Source organism: Sturnira hondurensis, unplaced genomic scaffold, assembly GCF_014824575.4.
Source record: "Sturnira hondurensis isolate 20B ecotype Veracruz unplaced genomic scaffold, ASM1482457v3 Scaffold0004622, whole genome shotgun sequence".
Taxonomy (NCBI): domain Eukaryota; kingdom Metazoa; phylum Chordata; class Mammalia; order Chiroptera; family Phyllostomidae; genus Sturnira; species Sturnira hondurensis.
In genome coordinates, this window is record NW_028077253.1 from 1,783,678 (window position 1) to 1,809,885 (window position 26,208).

The window sequence follows — 26,208 nt, forward strand, 5'->3', positions numbered from 1 at the left end:
GATTTTATCCTGCCTCACTGCAAAATGGCAGGCAAGGCGGAAAAGTATATTCTACTGGTGCTGGTTTGGCATAAGCAAGCCTGGGTAACAAAGGTACCCCCAAATGCAATGTTTTCCAAAATTAGAAGTAGCCCTGGCTGGTGTAGCTCATTGGACTGAGTGCAGGGCTGTGGAGCACAGGATCAGGGTTCGATTCCCAGTCAGGGCACATGCCTGGATTGCAGGCCAGGTCCCAGCAGGGGACACAGGAAAGGCAACTATACATTGGTATTTCTCTCCCTCTCTCCTGCCCTTCCCCTCTAAAGATAGATAAACAAAATCTTTAAAAAATTAGAAGTATATTTCTCTCATCAAACAGACCAGTAGAGAGAAGCCCAGACCAACGGGGTGATTATGTTACGTTAAGTAAATCTCGGATATTGATTCCTTGTATCTTGCTGCTCCAACATTTTGTCTTCGTGAATATGATAGAAACCAGTTCACTGACACAGTCTGCTTTGCAGCCTACAGGAAAGAGAAAAATAAAGTCCAGGACATGAGACTTCATCATGAAAGAGATGACCAGGAAATTGTGCACATTGCTTCTTCATACAACTCATTGGCCTGATCTCAGTCATATGGCTGCATCGATCTGCAAAGAAAGCTAGGAAATATAGTCTGTAGCTGGGAAGCCTCGTGCCCAACTAAAACATTGGGGGTTATGTTACTAAAAGGAAGAAGGATAAGAGACACTGGGAATTATTTATCTGCCTCTGCCTTAATAAGTACCAACCAGGATTTGAAGGTTACAAATTAAGCACAAGAAAGATGAAGGCAATGTCAGGACAGGCTCTGTTCAAGAACATGGCAACCTATATGGAACACTCGTGTTTGAGTACGCTGTTGGGAGTTTTCAATATCATTCACCTCCGCTACTAATAGCCTGTTCTTACCTCCTCCTTTTATTATTCTTTCCCTCTCACTCCTTCTTGTCATATTCCTATTTTTACCTCAGTCTGTTTTTTCCCCTTCCTGTCTCAAGTGTTTATGATACTGAAGCCTAAAGGACTCACTGATCACTCGCCACAGATGAATGCTGTCTGTACATATGTTAAGGACTGATTTAAACATACTTGGAGGCTAAGGGGGGGAATACTTTGCTTTCAAATGAGAGACTCTGGAAGGATAAGAAAGCACCAAAAGAGTTAAAAGAATCAGTGCAGGATTTAGTACACTGACTATGCCATTAATGGAGCAAAAATAAAACGCCTTATCAAGATGCAATCACAAAGTTTTGAGATCAGTAAGGCCTCTGCAATAAAATCCTAAAAATGTCTGCCCTACAGAAACAGGCTTACATCCTGGATGGCTCAAAACAGTTTTAGAAATGAATAAAATCCTGAGCAGTTCTGATGTCTTTGGCAGAAAGCAAACCACAAGTCACTTCTTTCATTCACTCTTCAACTGATGAGCCAAATGGCCCTACCTCCCTGTAGGTTTCAAAATGGCTAAGATTGTAACATTTACGCGATGTGTATTTTAAGTCAATTAAAAATATTAGAAAGTTGATCTGAATGGACAATAACTAAGGGTGGGGAATGGAAAGGGGAGGGAGGTGGGGAGCATGGGGTGGGGGGCGGGCAGGGTTGGGAATATAAGACAGACACCTGTACGTGAACAAGAATTAAATAAAAATTATATTAAAAAAAAAAAGAAAGTTGATCTGAGTTCCTCTTCTTCATCATCACCACGAGTTTCTGAGTAACCATTGCGAGCAAGTCCATTTTTTGGCACTTGAATGTTTCCCCTGAGGCAGTCATCTGTTTCCCCGCTTCTTTTAACTAATTCCCAACCTTTCAACACTCAGGTGCAACCTCACACTTTCCCAGGGTGAGGTACTCAGGTGGCAACAGGTGTTAACTGATGCATGCTAAGTCCCTCTGTTCAGCCCAATGTCCTTTGATTTTGCTAGATGCCATTAACTTTTGTAACATGCGAATGAAAGGCAGCCATCAAGAGCTACAGTTTGAGTCCTTACAAGGATCTTTGAACCGGTGAAACACAGTGCAGCAATAATACTCTTACACTGCACACCCTTTCTTTTCAAGTGCATGTGTTTCCCTCCAGTCTGGAGGGGCTCTGCCCCTGCTTCTATTCCTGTCTTTAGTGTGGGTAATATCTCCAACATTTCATTCAAATTCTAGAATGCAGCCCTCAGCTGAAAGACATACCTGGCCTAACTTGATGCACGAACTGCAAGTCATCACTTATAGAAAAACGTGACAATAGCAACATGAGTAATATTGGTAATTGTTTAACAGCTTGTGAGTGCTCACCCACCATGTATACTATAGATGTATATTAACTCAGTTGATGCCAAGTTATTGTGACTACTTAAATCCTCTTGCAATTCTATTAGCCAACCAAATAAGTTGTTTTGTCCTTAAAAGCTAAAGAAATATGTTGTAAGATAGTCTGAAATACACTATCATATATAAATCTGACATGACGGCTGAGTCATGGTGAGCAGATTTAAAAGTGCATGTCTTGTTTTTTCTGTGATTTTATTCCCCTGAAATTTGAGCAGACATTGTTACATCCTTCAGGAGTAAGATCCTGAACTATGCGCTTAATATAGCCCATCCCTTCTATTTCTTTCCTTTCCTTTGGAACCCTGAGAAAAACCTCTGATTTCCAGAGAACTCTCTGCAGTTAGATACTGTCAGATATTATGTGCCATAGGATCTGATACTTATTCGGGCCAAAGATCTTGAGAAAGTTACAAGGGAACTAACTTTCTTTCTTTCTTTCTTTCTTTCTTTCTTTCTTTCTTTCTTTCTTTCTTTCTTTCTTTCTTTCTTTCTTTCTTTCTTTCTTTCTTTTTCTTTCTCTCTCTCTCTCTCTCTCTCTCTCTCTTTCTTTCTTTTTCTTCCTCTCTCTCTCTCTTTCTTTCTTTGAGAGAGAGAGAAAAAGAGAGAGAAACCGGATTGGAAGTGGGGGTTCGAGAGAAGAGGAGATTCTTCATTTCTGAATAAAGCTTTCTGGAAGAGAAGCCATTCAGTGTAACTGATGACAAAAGATAAATATGTTTTGCAAGCCACCTTGTTTTATCTTAAATGAAGAGTCTTTGGCAAATCATTTATCTTTACCATGACCATAGTGTAATTTTAATGTGCATGATTAATGGTGCAAATGAAATTAAAATCCCCCTACCATTCAACATCTTATTTAAGAACAAAATACACATATATTCCAATTTCAGTGAGTAAGATCTCTGAATGTTGATACTTTTTAATTAGGCAAGAAATTTCCTTTTAATTAAAAAAGACGCTTCTTTTTTATTTAAACTTTTCAATAAGTTAGAGAGTGTCCTCTAGTGGAGAAAGAATTTCTGCTCTGAGCACTTTTAGAAGTGGCCAGATAATCCCTAATTAGAAGGCTGCACTAAATCACAAGTGACCCTACTTACTGCCCATTCGAATCCAACTTTGAAAGGGGAAATGTATCATTTTTCCTCCAAGGCCTCCTCACATGGTGGCTAACTTGAAATCCTGATGTATGACAAGCATTGTTCTCCTTTTAGATAGCAAATGATTTTTTATGACCAATTTTAGAGTGCTTCTTTTGTAACCTGGTAAGATTGAGCTGATGGTGCACCTTTCTGCCAAAAAGGCGGCAGAAGCATTTAGTGCAATTTACTGTAGTTTTTACTGATATCAACATGAGACAGCAACACTATTATCTTCAAGACTCCAGGCCTGGCTGACTGATATATCTGATGTGTGCAGCTACCTAGGGCATACATTAAAGAATTCTGCTAGTGCTTGAGGAAAAACAAAGAAACAAAATTAAGATGAAAATGAAATTGTGTCTCTCTCTTCTCTGTAACTCATGGAATTCTCATGCTAATCCGCTATTTGTGGTCAAGTGTAGTAAATACTATGAGCGCTATCACTTGGGTGTCAGAGGTGGGACTGGAGGTGTGTTTTCAATATCTAGATGGAAGGGGTTGAAGAAGAGCTGTGATGTTTGAGTCTCTGAATTACAAGTTAGGATTGCCTTATCAGAAATTGCAGGTTCCAGCAAATTAGAGACTAAAAGGGAGGAAAGATGGATAGTTGCTGTTGATAACAAGATAAATCATTTGGACTTCAACAGAGTAAAGATAAAATTTTACTTCTGCTCTTATAGTTGAAACAAGAAAGAAAAATAGCATGTTCATAAAATCCTTCAGTAATCCAAAAAATGCCAGAGATGTATTGCATAAGTAGAAATATTATGTGTTGCTTATTTTAAGGGCAGTGATAAGCATCGAGGCCAGCAATGTATTCCTGTTAACAGATAACTTTCAGAAAAATGTATAATCATTACTTTCATACAGATGTAAGGATGAACACATGTTAAAGACATTTTTGCTCATATGATATGAAGGGACCAGTCAGATTATGACCAGTACAAAGGTAATATCAAAGCAGCAGACTTGCCCTGGCTGGTGTAGGTCAGTGGATTGAGCATGGGATGCAAACCAAAGGGTAGCCAGTTTGATTCCCAGTCAGGGCACATGCCTGGATTGCGGGCCAGGTCCCCAGTGGGGGGCATGTGAGAGGCAACCACACATTGATGTTTCTCTCTCTCTTTCTTCCCCCCTTCCCCCTCTCTAAAAATAAGCAAATATTTTTTAAAAAAGCAGCAGATTTATATAGAATAAAGGAATCTTGAGATGAATTTCAAGTAGAGAAAAAATAGATTTTTCTATGTGTTTTGGGGGTGGTGGCTAAAAGACCAGAGGGAAATAAAATCAATTAAAACACTGCCAGACAGGGGAGAATTTACATGTCAGTTACCTATAATTTACAGAGTCAAAACACAGCTCAAAAACAGTGAAAGAGTTAGAATCTGGTTACTCAGAAAAGTGTGCAATAGGTAAGTGAGTAGTTTTCCACTGAAACACAAATATTTTGCTACATTTCTTTGGAAAGACAATATATTTCCATAGCTTGGATGGGGTCACCAGGGATGCAGTTGTACATTCTATGTCTTATCTACACTAGCTACCTCTCTACCCACCATTGTCATTATTATGAGCCCTCTTTCCTCTTTCCCAGCCTCCCTGTCCTTGCTCCCTCATTAAGGGCCCTGCCTGAATGGTTTTCAATCTTGTTGCTTTTCTGAGCCCCAGTTCCACTTTAAACAAAGTCCAAGGTAAAAGGAAATTGTTCCAGACAGTTAACTGTAACCACTTTGCATGACAATCTCCTGAGAGAGCTTGTCAAAAATGGAATTCCCCAGAACCCTCTGCACTTGCTGAGTCAGCATCTGGGGGGGGCAAGTTATTTGCCAATAAGTTTGCAATTCACTGGCTTAAGTAAAATAAGAAAACAATATACCACATTTGTCAAACTATAAGATGCACTTTCTTCCCCATCTCCAATTTGGGAGCGATAATGGTTGTTTAGTTCTGTTTACATTTACATTGGTGAAATATTATGTTATTTATGTTATTGAATATTTTACCACATTTTTTGCTTCAAATTTTTTTTTCTATTTTCCTCCTCTAAAACCTAGGTCTGTCTTATGGTCCAAAAAATACGGGTAACATGTTAAATTGTATTTATCTAAACTAAATGATATTGTAGAAGATACAGGAATATAAAATAAAATCTGGTATGAAAGTTAATGAAAATATGCAAGAAAAGTTAATTGTGGCATGAGGAGATGCAATAGTAATAACCTTTTCTCTAGTTTCTTACAAAATCTGTCTGTGTTTTGTTTTTTTCTTTTGTTGATTATGTTTCAGTTAAAGGTGTGATCATATGGTATTTGTCCCTCACCACCTGGCTTATCTCACTTAGCATAATGTTCTCCTTTCCATCCATGCTATCCCAAAAGATAGGAGCTCTTTCCTTCTCTCTGCTGCGTAGAATTCCATTGTGTAAATGTACCATAGTTTTTTGATCCAATCATTTACCGATGGGCAAAATATAACCAGGGACATTGAAATTAAGAACAATCTAACAATAACCAGAGGGAAGTGGGGAGGGGACTGTGGGGAGAAGGGCTTTCAGGAACTACTATAAAGGACACATGGACAAAACTAAGGGGGAGGGTGGAAACAGGGAGGAAGGTGGGTTTGGCTGGGGTGGGGGCAGAGTGGGGGGGATATGCAGACAACTATAATTGAGCAACAATAAAGTAATTTTTTAAAAATCTGTCTATGATCATTTTCGAGTTAAATGTCTGGAATATTAATCCATTAAAGAAATTTCAAGGCACTTGGCTAAGTGTTATTTTATCACATTTTTTTATAACTGAAAACATACTCAGACACACATTAGATCAAAAACATGATCAAGAAAATTTCACCTCTGTTGCTTTACTTTTCTTTATATTGTTTCCCAGTGTACTGAAGCTTTACTAATTATTTCTTTAAATCTGCCAATCTTGAATTTTCTTGTTATGTCGAGGCTGGAATTCTAAGAAATTATTTTTCCTCCATAGATTCCTAAAATAACATACTTCTCCTAGATAGTATGTCTGTTTTATAATAATAAACTCTAATAAGTTTCAATTTTTGTTATATGAAATTAACCTGTTTCCAGATCATAATTTAAAATCTGATAATTCATTGCCTGAAGTTAATCTGCTACTATTTTTAAGCATTACCCATCATGCTTTACACCTTAAATATATGCAACATTTATTTTATAAAAATCAATGCATTTTGCCCTTTGTTTGGACCATTCACATGCTTATACTTCTTTAGGAAATTATTCATAATATCTATCTACCTAAATTTCTAAATTAATATGGACTTATTTTTTTGAATTCTGTAATTTATTGGATTTTCACTAGCAGTAACATTGAATATAAACTATAACTTGGGAATGGACCTCAAAAATATCTAGTTTTTTTATCCAAGGCTTTGCAAACTTTCTGTATATGCTGCATTTCATAAAACCTTTCATCTGACTCAATATTATTTTGTGGTTCACTTATTCCCAACCATTTCTGATTATTGTTTAGTTTTTTGTTGCTAGTATAAATAATATCTCTACTATTTTATATTCAGTTACTATGAAAATCATGTATAATATAGAATTTTAGATATCATAGACCATTGCTAGCCCCCAAGTTTTCTTCTTGAGGCTAGCAAAATGGTGATAAAAATCATTGTCTCCTAGAGAGTAAGATTAAGGAAAAATAACTTCAGACTAAATTAACTATAGCTAAAATAAAAGTACATTAATTTCCTACCAATCATCTACTTTAAAAAAAAATTTGTCAAACTTACCCCTTTAAGGAAAACTTCTTTTCTCCTGAATTGCCTTCTTCAATTGCTTGCCACAGGGTTCCAATATGCTGAGATGGATTCCCTGACCATTTCATATTGGGCAGAGTACATCTCATTTTAAAATTTCATAAGCCAGTTTTTAATAATTTTAAAATTAATGCCCTTTAGATTTGCATAGTCTGTTGTTTTTGTTTTGCGTACTTTAGCTCTATTGAATTTCTTAAAGGCATTTTTTTGCATTTTTTTGACGTGAAGTTCTCTTCAAATATATGGAGATGGTGGATAGTCCTTCTCTAAGCATTACAACATACACTCCATTTGTTCGACAGGTATGTATAGTGATATGTTTACATGATTTTGACATGGTCTATTTAGAGTAACTCAAATTACACAGATTTTCACATTTTGTGATACAAATACAAAAAGTATGTTATATCAAAAGGCTAAATATTAAAACTTTTGCTAGTAAGATATTCCTATGTATTTCTTTTTTTGTTTTTGTTTTTGAGAAATATTTTATTTTTATTTTTTTAAATTTAATTCTTGTTCAAGCACAGTTTTCTGTCTTATATTCCATTCGGACATTTGAAAGAACTCTTTTTTTCAAAGAAAGTAAAAATGTAAGTTCTTCTGAACTGTTTAAGTATGCAATTATATTATTTTCAAATAATGCTTTTATCACCTTTTAAAGCATCTTATTATATTTTCACTTCTAAGTGAATTAGCAAAACTACAAAAAAGATAATCGTATGAAAATGATGCCAGTAGGTGTTCTTATATTGAATTTAAAGGATATGATCCTACAGGCCCCATCTATATTAATTTCTTGTTTAAAATATGTTTACTTTTAAACACTTGAAAATAACTCTTTTCAGTTGTTCTTTAAAAGTATAAGCCTTCAGTAATAAAGTTCTTATTATTCTCAACTAAAATCATAAATCCATCATAGGGTCTATAACACAACAATGAGGAAATTAGCATTTTCGGTGTGATGTTGACACACACACACTGTGGTCCGATAAAAGCCCTTTTATCTTTATATTGGTTTTATAATTTTGAACCACACCAGCTATTAATAAAATAATTATATGTAATAATAACTTTGTGGTTTTATATGAATGGTAAGGATCACAAAGAAATACTATTTCACACTCAATAGGATGGCTATAATCAAAGAGACAGATAACAAATACTGGCGAGTATGTGGAATTAGAACACTCGTACACTGCTGGAGAGAATGTAAAATGGTACAGCCACTTTGGAAAAAAAGCCTGGCAATTCTTCAAAGATTTAAATATAGAATTATCTTATGGCCCAGCAATTTAAGTTCTAGCTATGTATATACCCAAGAAAATGAAACATATGTTCACACAAAAATTTGTACTGGAGTGTTCAAAGCAGCATTATTCAGTACTGGCAACAACCCAAGTGTACACCAACTGATGAATGAATAAACAAAATATGGTCTATCTATACCAGGAAATATTATTTAACTATAAAAAGAAATGAAGTATTGATACATGCTGTAATGTAGGTGAACCTTGAAAGCATTAAGCTAAGCAAAAGAGGCCAAACACAAAAAACTATATAATGTATTATCATTCCATTTATACAAGATACCCAGAATCGGCAAATCTATAGAGATAGAAAGTGGAAATTGATTAGTGGTTGCCAAGGGCTGGCAGGTTAGGAGGAAATGACAAGTAACTGCTAATTGATTCATGGTTTCTTTGGGGGGGGGCCATGAAAGTGTCTTAAAGCTGATTGTGCTGCTGGTTGCACAATCTTGTGACTGTGCTGAAAACCATTGACTTACATGGTATTTTAAATGGGTAGGTGGATGATATGTGAGTTGTATCTCAATAAAGCTATTAAGGTGTGCTTGCAGTATCTTTGAAAAAAGCAATTTGATAGAGAGTATGCTGGTAAATGCTTAACAATGGGATGTACAAGTACAATTCTGACATATAGGTGGTTGATACTTTTGTTTACATTAGCAAATGAGTAAACATAGGAGATACATGTTAGAACTTTGTTCATCAATGATATGAATGACTTCCTGGCTGAATCAAATTATAGTTTTGGGCGTTGTTTGCCAATGATGTGAATGACTTCCTTGCTGAATCAAATTATATTTTTTGGATAGTAGAGGAATATGTTTCTAATATCTGTGCAATTACCAATGTAACAGCTATACATGTGACACTTTTAAGTTTAATCTGCATTATTAACATTTTCTCTGTAGACAATCAACAAAACAATAAATCATACCTTGATTTGTATGTAGCATTTTGAAACTTACGGGTAAATATTCCTACCATGGTTGACTTCAAGCTACCAACATAATCTTACTAAATGGGCTGCTGAGATGCACAGTAGCACACTGTTACATAGTATTTCTGCCATATGGATGCTACAGATTAAAAATGTTGCAAAATACTATAGGACATTTTGATTTATCTACCTTTGTTTTTAATAAAGTATTTTGATTGTAATTTTTCACCATTTAATTGTAAACAATTACTATGTTTAACAAACTGCTTACAAATTTTCCAAAAAATGTAATAATCGACTCTTGTAAGCTGGTATGAACCGGCTCCAGCCCACAAGTGAAATAATGTCTGAATGAGGAGATTCTGCACATGCAATGTTGACGGCTAGTTTCAAGATAGATTTGGCCTGTTGAGATAAGCTGTACGCATGTTAATTAATTAATTAGTTAATTAATTAAGCTTTGATAAAAGGAAGCAAGGGAAAATGCACATTTGAAAGATATTAAACAAGTTATTAATTGATTTGAAATTATTTATTGAATTCCTAATATAGTCAAAACACTGTAATGGGTCCTGGTAACACATAAAGGTAAATGCAGATACAATTTCTACCTTTGGGAGTGAATGCTGTAGTTGCTTGGGTAGATATGCAAATAAACCAAATATTGTAGGGAATATATTCTGATAAATACAGGGATGCTTCAAGGACTATGGGAGGTGAAGACAAAGTGCCTGACTATTCCTGGGGAGGGCATGTCAGTTTCTATTTGAGTTAGCTCTTAATGGATGAAGAGTAGTACCTTAGGTGGGAAAAAAGGGAATATAAAGCAAAGAATATACCTTTAAAAAGCATGAGAATATGAACTGAATAGTGCATGGACTACTTCTAAAACTCAGATGCTAATAACCTATTGTGTAACTGGCATGTCCTACCTCATCAGCTAAAGGTACAAACATAGTCATAACATGTTTACTTTCCTAATTCCTATTTCCTAATTGCCTAATTAGCTTCATAAATAAAATGTCCTCATTTTCCTAATCATCCTTATATTAATCTCAGTCTTCCCTTATTGAGTGGGAGAGCATCATCTCTCCCTAGACCCCACCCTGCCCCATGAATGTCGATCAACTCCTGGTTCTTATTCAGCCTGAAGGGAAGTGATGATAGTTCTTTATTACAGCTTCCAAACACAGGCAATAGAGATGTGGGAGCTAAGGTCACAGCTCCCTGACACTCACATAATTGGCTATTATCTAAAGGAAAAGGACTGGGTGATCCTAGCTTTCCTCCCAAACATTTGGGTGGTTGGATCTCAAGTGTGAGCCTGACTTCACCTTATCTTGTCTCAAGATTGACTACATGGGCTCCTAGTGTCCTTTTCTGGCGGTGGTGCCTTTTGCCAGGCACAGATATAAGTATAATTAAGAGAACCCACTCAAAAACCTCTTCACAGAACAGAGCTCTGCCAAGTTGACTTTCTATCCTGAGTATATTGAGAACCATCTGGCAATGTCCCAATTCCCCCAATCTCTCCTATGACACACAGTGATGCATGTAAACTATAAAAAAATAAATAAAATGTATTTCTACCTCATTAGACTTCCTATGAAATCTCTACTTTGAGAGGTTCTCTATTATCACATTGATAAAAAAGCATAGTGATCTGTCACCAATGCTATGCTTTATCCTTTTAAGTAATTATGTGAGAAAATTCCAGTGTTTGTGCAGTGACTATTCCTCATGTTATGATCCCCAAATACTCTAACACTCTCAATGCTCTTGATTCTCTCTGATCCAATCTCAGCATCAAGTACAGCGAAAGTGATTTCTTTAGCATGCAGATGGAATTATGTCTGTCTTCTTGAAATCTTTCCCCAGGCTTTTTAAGGGCATTGCCCTTAAAAGCACATCCCAAATCTTCAACATGGCCTGTAGGGAAAGTTAGGGCTGCCACTACTCAGGCCTCATTGGTGCTCTATTTTCCCCCTAATCCTCTCCTCCACCCCACACCCCACCAAGTACACTTCAGCTTTAGCCAGTCTGAAGTTACTTATTTCCTCCAAAGTTTTCTGGCATTCTTTTACTTATACTTTTTCCTCTGTGCCTGGAGTGCTTTACTATTTTTCCCTCATCCTCTTTTAATTCCTCTCATGAATTTTAGTCTATGACCCACAGCAAGACTGATCCAAATCTGGATAGAGTTCCCCAAGGTGCCCCCAAACACTGCAGATACCCCTAGTACTAGAGCTCAAGGCAAGGTAGATAGTCAAAGACCAGGTGAGCCAAGAAGATTGAGAAAGCAAATCGTTTCTGACATGGGTGCAAGAGCCATTTCCTAGGTGTGATAGCAAAAAGCCTGCAGGTAAGAGAAATGAAGAATTAGGTAATGGAAAATCACTTGATCTGCAAAGGTAGAATTGTGACAGGAGAGACAAATTCAGGTCCCAATGAGGGATTCAACTGACTTCTGTCATAAGGAATGTCAGGCTGAGTTGCTCAATTTATGATCATTATTTATAAGCCTCATATTTAGTCAAACTGTAGTGGAATGTTAGGTAATTTCTGGAGACTTTTAAAATGAGTTTTAGTCATTAACTCCCTCCTACAAGCTAAAACTTGATCCCTTAAAAAATAAATTTTGTAAATTATTGCCATAAAAATGTAAAACTCTCTGATGTATGTTCATTCTGTTGGCATGTAATGTTTATTATCACAACAGGTAGTATTTTGAGATTTACTATAGAATTCATGACTATCTCAACACTATAACGGGTAGTAAGGTTGCATATAAGTTAGTGCCCTTATAAAAATGTAAAGCCAAAGAATACTGGGTTTAAAACTGTTTTGTCACATTGAATTGAGACTTCTCATAGAAGTCTCTGGCTGATTTCCAATCAACAGGTTTGGCATTTGAATATCCACTCTGTAATGTAAGTATTCTCCAACAAAGGTGTGATGCCATGTTAGAATATGTAGTCAATATTTATGTACAAAATTAATAATAAAGGACTTCTTGGAGCTTCTTAAAAGCTTATAGACATTTTCTGAACTTGCCTTATCTGGTTTTTAATGTCAACTATTGCATATAGAACCAAAGTCCAAGAGTAATCACTTACTTGGAAAAGATTCAGGCATGAACAAAGATAAGATAAGAGGAGAAAGCTATAGCATGCCATCTTAGAAATAATAGAAGAGTGAGAATTTATTTATGAACTATTCTTATACAATGAACATAATTAAGATAATATTGATTTTATCCAATGAAAATTATCTTGCTGTGGGACTTGGAGAATAGAATTTGCATATAAGTATACCCATAGCAGGGTTGGAAAGAGTTCATCTAAGCACACTGTGCTCTCCTTTGGATTTACATTGTAGAATCCCTCCTAAGCATAATTTCGGTAGATATTCACTATTAACTCATAGCTTAGCTCTGAAGCTTCCAAGTCTTTAGTCTTGTTCTTCTTTGACCTTGTCAGGTCCTCAAGAACCTTTACAGGAATTTCTGAAATTGAGAAAGTTTTCTTACAACAAATGCCAACAAAGTTTTCTGCCTTCAAATGCCTTCAAATGCCATGCTGGGGCATCGTTTTCAGCCTCTCATGTATGTAGTGCCCATCCCTGAGAGTTCCCTTTCCTCAGTCCTACTGGAGTCAGTCCTCATAGGTTCCCAGCCCACCCTGACCCCCACTTTCTGATTCCACATGGAGGCAGTGAGATTTGAAAACAAGCCTGTACTGAAATATTTAAGTTCTCTAATGCTGGCTGAGGCTTGGGTAAACCAGATGTTCGCAAACTGGCATTACCTGTCTAGAGATAAATGTTACGTTTTCTGCAGGCATGAAATAAATGCACTTCCACCCTTTAGTCAGGGGCCCCTACTTAGCTTTTTTTTTACATTTTATTTATTTATCTTTAGAGGGGAAGGAGAGAGGGAGAGAAATATCAATGTATGGTTGCCTTTCATGCAGGGAACTGGCCTGCAACCCATGCATGTGCCCTAACTGGGAATTGAACCACGATCCTCTGGTTCACAGGCCTGTGCTCAATCCACTGAGCTACACCAGCCAGGGCTTCCCCTACTTAAGCTTTTTAAGTAATCAACCAATCTGCATTCACCATTACAATCATCTCCCCTGAGGAGCATGTTGAAAGAAACTCACCTTACCATGGTATCACTGATTTTACATCTAAGAAAAATCCCTACTATTGACTCTTAGCCATTCCTTTGTTTTTCATGTTCTTTTCTACCTGAGCATGTGTTGGTTTTCCTAATTAAATTATTATTCCTTATATAATAAAAGTAATTTAATAATGTTTTTTGAGGATCCTGGATTTCCAGTTCCTTTTCTTTCCCACTCAGTGATTTTGTTCCATTTCTATTACTTGTATTCAGGAGTGAGAAACACCTTCTACTTGCACTATAAAATCTAATAATTATCAAAACTATGTATCTCCTGATATCATACTTTGGGAAGGGCACATCACCTCTGTGGTACTCTCCCATATGTTTGTAGCCTCAGTCCGATCATGTGAAAACATCAGGCAAACCTATATGGTAGAACTGTCTATAAACTGACTGGCTAGTCTCATTTAAAATTTTATAAGTCACTATCATTTCATTCAATGAGTCGTCAAAAGCATACATTTTATAAACTTGACAAAGATTGAAAAGAGCAGAAAAATGATTGTTTTAGAAAGATGTTTCATTAAATCAATTAAGAAATCAAAATGGTACCTGCCAGTCTGCCTGAAAAAAAAAAAACAAAACAGTGTACAAAGAGTTTTATAACATATTTCTATCACTTCTCTCCACAGGCGACTCAGCTAATCTAACCTGCAGAGCTTTCTTTGGGTACAGTGGAGATGTCAGTCCTTTAATTTACTGGATGAAAGGAGAAAAGTTTATCGAAGATCTGGATGAAAATCGACTTTGGGAAAGTGACATTAGGTAAAACATTTTTTTTCTTTTACCTTGTAGTCAAGATTAACATTTGCTCAGTTGGTGACTAGAAAGTAAGCTGAAAGAAAAGACCTTTTTTGTTTTGCTTTACTATTATAGTAAAAATACTACAACATTTAATGGCAAAGAGGCAAAACACTGTTGAGAGACCATGGAATTGCAAAACATGAATGCCATTTGCAAAGAATTAAGAGAAATAAAAAGGAGTTTTTCATGGAGGAATGTACTGAATGTGAGACAGACCGAAGTATCAACAAATTCAAGAAATGCGATATTGTGCATTTTGTTTGTAAGAGCTCTTTGTTTTAAATTGTTAAAAGGAAATACTAACAAGGTACCAGGACTCAACCAGACACAAGCTCAGTCATTTCTTTTTATATATTTTCATATTTGAGGCATCGGGTAGACTATAAAGCACTTGGTAGGAATGATAAAGGATACACTGAATGATTTTATTACCTTTTCTAGTCTGACTTCAAGTTCTAAATATGAATATAGTGGGAATGATAGAGAATAGCCATTAAAAATACCATTGATTTGAGGGCATAAGGCTTAAGCCTCTTTTTAAAAAATAATTTCTTTGTTCATTTACTTTTAAGAATCAAGGTATTCAATTAGAACTAAAATGATGCTTGGGCATAGATACTCATTTTGAATCATAATGTACAGAAACAAGCATATTAATAATAATTAAGTTATAACTGAATCCCAATGCTGGTCATTTGCAAACACTCTCCCATGTAAAGGTAACATGTTCCGGGAGTACAGGAGCATTTTAACCAAGTTTCCTCTTCTTGGAGGAGAACACTTTTAAGTGTGAGGACTTTTAAAATTTTCAAAGGTAAAAAGGGATCAAAGGTAAAGGGGAAAAAGTTTTTCAATAGAAAATGAAAACACATAAGACTGTCACATAAGGCCACTTCTACTAGGATCTTCTTCCTGGCAACAAATACACAAGGATCTAACGTACCAACTGGGCCCAGATAGGCAGTTCTCCAATATGTATACTAAGGTGTTCTCAGCCATTTTCATATTTACAACTTCATGGTTACCACTGACCCACACACTTGGAAATGCTAAAATTAAAAAAAAAGGACACTAAATCTCTTAACTGTCACCCTTTCTCTTTTTGTGGGTGCTCAGGGAAGGTTCTAGAAAGCTATTTTTCTTTAACTCTGCCTTAAGAAGTGTCATGCCAAGATGGGTTACCAAACAGGTGGGAAGTTAGGGGTGGAAACTTTTTGAGCAGGGAAAAGGAGCTTTATTGTGAAATTTCCCATTTGCTCCAAAAGATTGCTAAGCTCTTTGACAGTGAGATTATTGAGCACTTAGCATTCATTTTAAATGTCAGAATTAAACACTTCATCACACTGCTTTGTCTACAGGTTTATAATTTCATATTTTAAAAAAAAGTTGGCAATTGATTTGTATCAGAAAAAGAGGCCAGGCTGGAGGTTTTGACTGAAATGTCAAAAGAACTCAAGAATGTTTTCTTCTTGAAACATAATTAGTCCTCTAGCCTAAGACATTAGAATTTCTTATCTCACTTTTACATCATATTTCTTCTTAGAGGGAAAGCAGTTCATAAACTTTTCTTCAAGGTCTCTCTCACTTCTTTATTTTGACAGTGTGATTGTCCTGCTAAGAGAGATAATTAACTGCAACTTCATTAGCATCTACAAAGACAAATTTACTCATTAGAAATGAAGAGGGCATGATATAATTTGATTAAGATAGCATCAATCCATAGCTAAATTTGAGGCACAGATGCTGCAGGTGTTTTCACATCAGATTCAGATTCATCTAATTTTTTCTCTTTTTCGTGTATGTGTATGTTTGTGTGGGTTTTTTTTGTTTGTTTGTTTTGCTTTATATTTTAGAATTCTCAAGGAGCATCTTGGGGAACAAGAAGTTTCCATCTCATTAATCGTGGACTCTGTACAAGAAGGTGACTTGGGAAATTACTCCTGTTATGTTGAAAATGGAAATGGGCGTCGGCATGCCAGCATACTCCTTCACAAACGGGGTGAGTACAACCTTCTAAGCTGCAGTGGTCGACTGACCCTATAATGGGAAGGAAATAGGTGGGAAACAAAGAAAAATTCAAGTTTGTTTTTTGACACAATTTTATCTTAAATAAAATCATCCCATTAGCATTCAGGCTTTCAAGGCAGGTAACACAGTGGATGAGTGAGTAGCTCAGGCTCTAGAGTCAGATATGGATTTATTGATCTGTTTCAATACCAACTGTATAACTTCGGCCATGGTGTCAAACTTCCTTATGCTTCAGCTTCCTGATACATGGGATGGGGGAAAAATAGTGTCAATTCTGTAGAGTGTTCTCAGGCTGAAAGAAGGCAAGACATGAGGAGTTTGGCACAAAGCCTGTAGACAGGAAGTACTTAGTTAAATGTAATTAATTACTATTAGAAAGAGGCAAATCAGTGAAAAATAACCGAAATAGTTTTAAGTCCTGGACTGCATTTCTTATTAGAAGTTATTCCTTTAGTGTAAAAATTCTGCCCAATGGATTCCCCATTGCAGTACTTCTTGATATGTTTTCCACTTTGGATAGCTTTTACATGTATAATATCCTCCCATATTCAAATAATAATTCATTAATAAATTATTACAATTACTATCTGACTGTCACTCCTACCTTGTCCTAATGAACTATTAATGAATTATTATTTAACTATAATTTATTAACAATGATTCAAGTAAAATAGGTTTTGGTGGAGTACAACATCTGCCACACTAAATCTGATTCCACAACAGCTCCAATGCCTTATGCACAGGGTTAAAATATGTATATATATATGCATATTGAATTCTTCGAAAGTAGGGGTAATTGTGAAATTTGAACCATGCCCTTCGGTTGGTAAAATTTTTCATATACATGACAAGAGAAAAATATATTTTTCTGTATTATGCTAAGGGAAAACTTTCTAGTTTTTGCAACAGTTACATTTGATGTTCTCTTACTCAGCAAATTTACAGCAATTTTCAATTCAAAGTATATGTTTAATCCTAGACTCTTTGAAGAAAAGAAAAGAGAATACTGATGACTGTTTTCCCCATTTTATTGGGAAATGGAATCCCTTTGAATAATGTCACTTAAAACTATTAAAACAGGCACCTCTGTTGTCAAGGTGACTATAATATTAAAATAGTTTACTTTAGGGGAATGTAGGTAAGGGGAAAGGTAGGCAGCAGCTAGCAATACTATTGTTTCTTTCTCTAGGCCAACATATCTGTTGTTCAGTGAAGGGATTTTGAGTCAAAATATATTATGCTTGTGAAAGAGCTTCTCAGGCTTGGAAACAGCCTCCATGGTAAAACTACTGCACATCTTCACGAGTGATCTAATAGCTTCTACTGGATCACATTCCTTCTCAAGGAAGCCAATTCTCTCTTTGGAAAAGCTTACCTATTAGAAAAGCATCCTTGTTTCAACATGTGTCAGCCCCTTGTCTGCAGCTCTACACTTGTCTTCTCTGTTTTCCAAAACAGCCCTTTCAAAGTTTGATGGCATTCACCATGATCCTGCTGGATCTCTTCTTCCTTAGATTCTACTTGTTCAGTTTCTTTTACTCATTCTTCCTTTATGTGGGGAAAGCGGTGTCACCACTCTTGTCATTCTCTTCAATATGCTCTAATTAAAGAGTCTGAGTTATTCCCCAAGAAGGGAAGGAGTAGAGAGAACATATTTGGGCACAAATAAATAACTGTCTGTTGACTCAGACATTGTGTATTTCATCTCGGGAAAAGACAGGAGTGACAGTTAGGTAGTAATCATAAGGAGAGAGGCAAGAAAATGAAATGCATCTAAGGAGGATACAACTATTAAAGCCCCATTTTTGTAGTCGGGCACACAGCCAGGAAGGGTCAAACACCCCCTAGCCTATTTTTAGCATGTGTAGCCAAAAGTTAAGTTGCCCATAGCTAGGTAAAGTTCCAGTACTACAAAAATAAATGGTTGAAGAATCAAGGAAATTGAAAAAAACTTGCACAATAATGTCTGATTACTTAACCATGAAGAGGAGAATTGTAGCCAATGTTAAAGCACCTTTCTTTTCAATAGTTAAATCTTCCACAATGGTTTTCAAATATGTATTTATCCCAACATTATGTTAGGTAAAATAAAAGCATTAAGAAGCCAAAAAGAATCCTTCAAGGTCATATATTCCAAAAGTTCCTCTTCAAGTTTAGCATGTACCTTCTTTTAAAGGAGCCATAGCAAATGAGTCATCAATTCACCAAAGCAGCAACACATGAAATCTCCAGCCCTTGAGAGGTGTATAATCCTGTGGAATGATCCACCCCAACGATCTTTGGAAAAAAGGAAATGACTTTGGTTAACATATAGCATAACTACAAGTTCACCAGCTCTGCAAGGTGCACAGCACACATGAGCTGATAGTTTGGGGTTTTCATCACAGGGTCCCTTAAAGAGTCAAGTTGCTGTCTTGCTAGTAATTGGTTAAATTATGAGATGAGTTGCTACATCGCACACAAGACCAAAGCTGAGAGAAGGAACTAGGAGGTATCACTATTAATCATATTTTTCTGCCGTTGATTCAAAAGTCCCTTAACTTACTTTACAGACCATCAAAGACATTCATTTGGAAACCTCCCTAGAAAGATATGTTAAAGCATTTGATGAATATGCATTGTGCAAACCACAAATGATCAGTTCTGTGAGGTAAACATGCCAGGACACACCAGAAGTTACTTGAAGCACTTTTTCCTTTGCTATTACCTTTTTTTTCAGTACTGTTAAAATAATAAAAGTGATGTTAGAGCCCTCCAATGGGTTCTGTGGATTCTTTGAGACATCGTTTACATGTATGAAGTGAGTCTTCCTAAATTCCAAGTCGATGCTGCAATAAATAATTCAGCTAGAATTCTGGACCATCCTTTTATCAAATATACATATCATATATAAATATAAATTTGTATATAAATAGAAATAAACATAAATACATATTTATATCTATCTACCTATATAAATATATAGGTATTTATATAGAGATATACATATATATCTTAGTTCCAGAAAAACTGGCTGAAAATTTACCAGGGAATTAGACCATAGAAAAGCCTTACTTGAAAATATTTAAATTTGTTGATTCTTGCAGCCAGGGAAGGTATTTGGACAATTAGGATTATGTCAGACATTCAGTAGACACGTATTTTACATACAACACAGAAAACTAGATTATGCAGTGAAAGAGGAAGCAAAGAATGAAGGAGAAGCAAGGGCCATGGGGCTATATTAGTCTATCAGTACCCTGCCACTTATTCCTCACTCTAGTTCTTGTCCTCACAAACTGGAAAATTAGACTCTTGCTTAACAAAGAACCAAAGCAGAGTTGATACATTCACTACTGTGTCATTTCTTGTCCCTACTACTGTTCATATATGACTGGGTTCCCTATTTGAAAACTTTTACCCAGACGCCCTTGTTTAGGTTCTAATTGCGGGTACCTGACTTGACTTGCATCAGATACTGACCTTCAGTTTCCCTCCAAAACCCTGAGCTTTCCTATTCCCTCCATTTTTACATTTTACATGTCCCTAACACAAACAATTCTCTAGAGAGAAATTGCTGGGGTCCAGGGTAGGCCAACCCAAAATATCCACTGTGACATTGAGGTTTTGGAATTAAAGTTACTTAAGAAACTTCCAATGCAAGAAGAACAGTCTGACCTCTCTCTCTATCTGCCCCCCTTAAATCTCCCAGGTGAAAGCTGCCCTCCCTGCACCTGGAGGCTAAGAGATGCCCTGATTGCTAGGGTTAAGGAATCCAGAGCCAAAAAGCTCACATAAACAAACCTTGTTGCACCTTTATTAATTTACTATCCAAGTCCAAACTTTGCTTCAATTTCTTCCTAATGAATACTCACTTTTTTTGGTCCCATCAATTCCTCAAAAGTGTATTATTTCTTCATCCAAAATGTATGAAAAGGTGCCTGCTTCAATCATTTTTCTGAGCATCATTGATTAAATGGGCTTTTCTCTTCTTAATCCGGTCTTGTGTCAGTTTTATTACTAATCTAGCCATAAGAACTCAAGAAGGGTAGAGGGGGGATTTCACCATCCCTGACAACACCCAGCAGCATTGACTCTGGCCTCCAGCCTAGCTGCTCTTGCACCCATCAGGCGCTCTGACTTTCTTCTTCGCTCTGTGGTCTTGGTCCATACTCTAACTCTGCCTGCCCTCAAAGTGTGGACATGTTTACTATCTGGAGCAAAGCAGTCGAATGGTTATGGGGTGGACTCTGGAGCAAGGCTGTCTGTTTGAAACCCATGTCTGTGCTATACCACCTGTGCTCTCTTGAGCAAATTACTTAATTTCTGAGAGCCTCAAATCTCTTTTCTATAAGATGCTAATAGTATTAATGTCTTCTATACAGAGCAGCTCTGAGGGTTAAATAAACTAATACATGTCAATACAAATCACAATATGTTTATTATTATCAAGCAATGAATAGTAGCAGCTATTACATGATTTTTCTGCTCCAACTACATGATATTGTGGGCAACTTGGGGTGCAGTATTAATGTGTTTCACTTTTTAAAAAATGCCTCAAATCTAATTTATCTTTCATTAAAATAGTCAGCTTTATCTCTAGCAATTTTGTCCAATTTTGAGTCTATATTTTACCTTATAATAGATTTATTTTAGTTTAAATGTACTGTCCTAAAGGAGATGTTCATTCATTTAGACATGAATTTAATGGTAATTATAAGAACCTACTGTTAGTGGTGGAAGTAGGACCCTTGTAGTGTCTAAAGGAAAGAAATTTCCTGAGACCTGCACCCGAAGATGTGGTTCTGTGGTATGGTTTATTGATGATATACAATTAAGGGGATTCCCCTCCTGACCTTCCAATGTCCCATCTTCATCCATCTCACCATAGAAAATGTCCAGTCTTGTCCTCAGTAGGGCCAGGATGAAGGTCATTGCCCAGAGTTTATGCTCCATATGAAGGTACAATCCAATCCAGCAGCCAGCTAGCTTAGCAGATGTTTACACCTGAAGTCCATTGCTGTGCTACAGATTTCAAGCTCTGCTAAATGGCCTCAGTCCCCATCCAGGTAGCTTAGCTTATTCCCAGCTGCTCTGGTGGTGGAATTTCTGTGGCTGTGGAGAAAGAACACAGGAGAAAGCACACGGAGCAAGAGTGTTCCCAGGTGGGAAAGGGAGAGAGAGAGTTTAGTCCTTTTGGAAAGCACGCCATCTACTATGGGCCTGGTAGCTGGGAGACCCTCATGATTGTGTGCTTCCGGGAAAGAAAGCACACCAACACACAGGTGGAGTACAGGTGGAGTACATTACCAGGTGGGTGAGAGAGATAAAGAGAGAGAGAGAGCAAGAGAGAGAGAGAAAGAGAGAGAGCATCTTTGTTCCCCTGGAGATATATAACCAGGAGCTGCAGTTTGGGACAGGCCAGGTACTTTTTCAAAAGAACTAAATCAACTTCCCGAACTTTCAAAGGTTTTGGATGGGCCCACCTCCTAACCAATCCCTTCTTTCCCCAGGCTAGATTGACAGGCCTCTTTGGTCAAACACTTCCCCTTGTGCCATTTTGACTTATATTGTGCCTGTGTCTGCCTTCTTCTGCTCCCACCTGGCAGTCTGCTTCTGGGGGGAAGGGAAGAGTTAATCCCCTTGGTGGAGTAGGATGCTATACTCCCCTGGGTTGTGAAACTATAGTTTCCTGACTATCAAGCAAGCTTATGTTCCCAGTTTATTAAGCCCAATGTCTAAGTTCCATTTTGCTCTCCTTTGAACATCTAGGTAAATACTGAGAGTAACACTACTATGTGTCTGGCACTCATAACAGGAAATAATGAATAGGAAATAAGAACCAATATAATTTGGAATGCCATCATCTACTTTTTAAATTGCACTGTTATTAAGCATTCCTAATGTAAAATTGTGCTTCTCGGGAATGTTTGACTGGGAAACTGTCATGTTAAAGGGATGCTCATTATCAATCCTATTCTGAATGGTTAGGTTTAGATATATTGATTACAACACTATGGCAATTCATTCATCATGTAGTAGTTTGGGAAGTGGCAAAGTAGCTATCTGAGAGACTGTTACTGAGCAAATTGGGGCTCAGCCATGTGGCACCTTTACATATGACCCAACAATTAGTGTTGAAGAAAACAAATTTTTATTAACACCTGGAGTAAGGGGTGGGCGGCCCCAGAGCACTGCTGCTCAGAGCCCTCCTTTCTCACGAGACCCAGAGCCTCCCTTGCTCCACAAAAGACTACAAGCCAGAACCATGCCCCGAAGTTCCCCATGTCCTTATCTGTTCTTAAGCTGGTCACACAAACAGGTCTCCATCCCCTCTGGAAGGTGCTCTTGTGGGTCTCAGAGTTGCCATCCCCTCGCAGCAGCTCTCTCCTTCAGGATCTAGGATGCGCTGTTCTCAGCCTCCATGCAGTGGTTCAGGGAAATATGTGCCGTGTTACACTGGGTCATGGTGCAGTCCAGGGAGGCACACGTCCCAAAAGAGTGACTTCTCTGTATATCCTTCAAAGAAGCAGAAGTACCTCTCTCTCTCTCCAGACAGCATAGCTTCTGTCCCTTCTCTTTCAGCCTGCTGTTATTTAAATTCTTGGACCTGGAACTTCCTCTATGATCTTATATTTGGTCTTCCTATGGTGTGTTAGCATCCACCATTTTTGCCAGTTCCCCAATATCTTTTATCTTCTTTGGGCTGCCATCTTTAGTCAAAGATGCCCAGGGCAGAAGTTTCCATCGATGCACAGACATCCAGGGTGGACATCCGCACTCTACCTCTTGCGCAGGTGAAATATAAGTTCCCCCATCCCTGGCTATGTCACCAGTCATTGCAACTTGCCCCACCCCACCACTATGTCAGGAGCCTGTGAGCATTTTCACAGTTGTGTAGACAATTCACCCTCAGCCACAACCCTCTTCCCTTCAGGAAGGCACAGCTATTAACTTGCCATTGTTATGCAACATATCTCAAAGGCCGGATCATCCACTTCCCTCTTCTTCCAATCTAGGAATGTGGGAGGTATTCTCACATTTTCGGGGAACCCTTGCTCTGTACCCTGTTGCAAGACTAACTCTACTTAATAATGATGAACATTTAGGTTTTCTCTATTCCTCCTCAAACCCATTTTAATTCTTGTGTACATACACACACTCTCTCTCTAAAGGATGTAATCAATGGGAATTAGACGTGTTCAATAAACTGCCTAGTCCTTAGAATATCTTTAATAATGTAATTAACATACACATCATTTAGGATGCCTTGTTTTAAAGCCAGATGAATTTAAACCCAGTGGACTTCTTATGCCTTCTTATAATGAATCACATTTGTAATATGTGCCCCTATCCTTGTTATTACTTACCCAGTACATTTATTTACTGAGAGATGCAATAAGACCAAAAGAACTATTTACACCTCTCTTGGGGCTCATCTTTGACAACTTTAACCACTCATTTCAGAAAATGAAAAGGCCAAACTTTTCCCAGATATCAAAACCTCCTACCTCTCTATATTGGCAGCATCTCCCTGGAAAGAAAATGATCCATTAAAAACTGAGTAGGCGTCCAGGAAAGAGTCACTTTTACTGAGTCATGGCTGTGGGGGAGAAACAATAATTTTCCCTTTACCTTCTAAGTTTTCAGTGAGACACCCCTTGCAGTAAGAAACCAGATTAACAGGAGAAAAACAAACAGAAGTTTATTAACATGCATACTCTCTGTATACATGGGGGACACCCAGAAAAACTGAGGAACTCCTCCAAATGGACCAAGCCACCACCTTAAATAGCATTTCAAGCTAAGAGCCAAATAAGATGTTGGAGGAGGGACCATTACGAGAGATTACCTACAAAATCACAGAAGATAAGCATAAGGTTGTTACGTAGATTTAAGTCATTGCCTTCACCATTGGTAAGAGTTTGCAGAAATTTAAAGTCATTCTTCCCTTTGTGGTACAGAGAAGGAAAAAACCTTACAAATGAAAATTTCCCTTATAAATATCAATCTCTATTACAACAGGGTAACTTCTTGGTTTTCAGAGCCTCTCCTGTGCCTTCTGTTTCTTAAAAATAATCAGCCTTAAATAATACTAATGCCAAAAAGGCACATCTTGGGATGGTATATTCTGCTCCCCTCCATTGCTTATACAATGCCAAAATACTAAAGAACTTAAGTTATGTTGCTTCAGCATCTTTAAATCAGAGGCATCGAGTTTAACAAATTCTCTCCTTGGATGAGATCTGATATTTTGCATTCAAAATTTTTTTCTATCCTGTAGCATTTTTCTTACTTCTCTGCTCTTCAGTTGTATAAGACACATAAATAGATGACCCCAACTTTTGTTCCTGTTAATTTATGCTGAAATAAACAAACAAACAAAAAGCAAACAAGTAAGGACCACACCTGGAGGCTATTTATTAGGAATGCCAAGAATACAGATTGTCTGACACTAGTGATTTTATACATTTTAGTGTCTTGACATGGACACTCCAACAAGGTTACTTGATTGCCACCAAAATTACAGGCATCAAAACTGAACTTTTCAGCTCCTTCCTTAGACATGCAATATATGATTTAAGTGGGGTTAACTTATTTTTACCTCAACACTAGAATACCTTTCCAAAGGCCTGTTGATCATAGGTTTTCCTGATCAACTACAGCATGGAGATGTATTATATAACATAGCTTTGCATTTTAGTAGTTTTGCTCATTCAGTTCTCTTTATTGTGAACTAGAATATCCAAGCAGCATATTTTTTGGGAAAAAAAACAGGACGGCTAGTTGCTGATGATTAGCTTGTTTCTTAATTAATAAAGAGCTTTGGCTGGTGTAGCTCAGTGGATTGAGTATGGACTGTGAATCAATGGGTCACCAGTTCTATTCCCTGTCAGGGCACATGCCTGGGTTTTGGGCCAGGTCCCCATTGGGAGCCACGTAAGAGGCAACCACACATTGACGTTTCTCTCTCTCTTTCTCCCTCCCTTCCCCTCTCTCTAAAAATAAATAAATAAAATCTTAAAAAATAATTAATAAGGAGATAATCCTTGGTAAAAACCAATATGGAGAGCCAAGAATGATAACCCCTTCAGTTTTTTTTATTATTCCTGGTGAACTAATCATGAGTGCCAAAGCTCTTAGTACTTAATCATACAAGGTATAGCCTTTAAAAATCCTTTATTTGCTTTATTGAATTTTTTGCTTGTTTTCCTCTAAATGTTAAATTATTGATAGAGATCTTTAACTTGTACTTGTCTGTTATATGGTTCATTATGCACAACCCATTTTGATGAATGGGATGCTTAAACATATTCTGAGTAACATGAACTTTATCTGCAGTAGGATTTCTCAATCTTGTCACTATTGACCTTTAGGCTGGGTGATTCTTTGTTATAGGGGGCTGTCCTATCACTACACACTGTAGATTGTTTAGCAGTGTCGCTGGCCTTTATCCATTAGATGCCAATAGTAGCTTTCCCAATTGTCAAATATTGTCTTCAAAGATCGCCAAATGCCCCCAACACACAAAATCAGCCCCAGTTGAGAACCACTGACCTACAGTATAAATATCAGAAGGGTGAATATTTTATTATATTTTATTTTAATTCTTCTTTTTATTGCTGTTCAAGTACAGTTGTCTCTATTTTCCTGCCACCAATTCCCC

General features: G+C 37.1%; 1 protein-coding gene across 1 annotated transcript in view; it reads left to right on the forward strand.

Moving 5' to 3' along the window:
* Window positions 1–14,373: 14,373 nt before the first annotated feature.
* IL1RAPL1 (interleukin 1 receptor accessory protein like 1) overlaps window positions 14,374–26,208 on the forward strand; it is a 44,596-nt gene continuing 32,761 nt past the window's right edge. Inside the window, exons 1-2 of the mRNA XM_037045938.1 lie at window positions 14,374–14,495; window positions 16,388–16,533. Coding sequence (XP_036901833.1) covers window positions 14,434–14,495; window positions 16,388–16,533 — 208 coding nt within the window. The 5' untranslated portion in view covers window positions 14,374–14,433. The remainder of the gene's footprint in view (window positions 14,496–16,387; window positions 16,534–26,208) is intronic.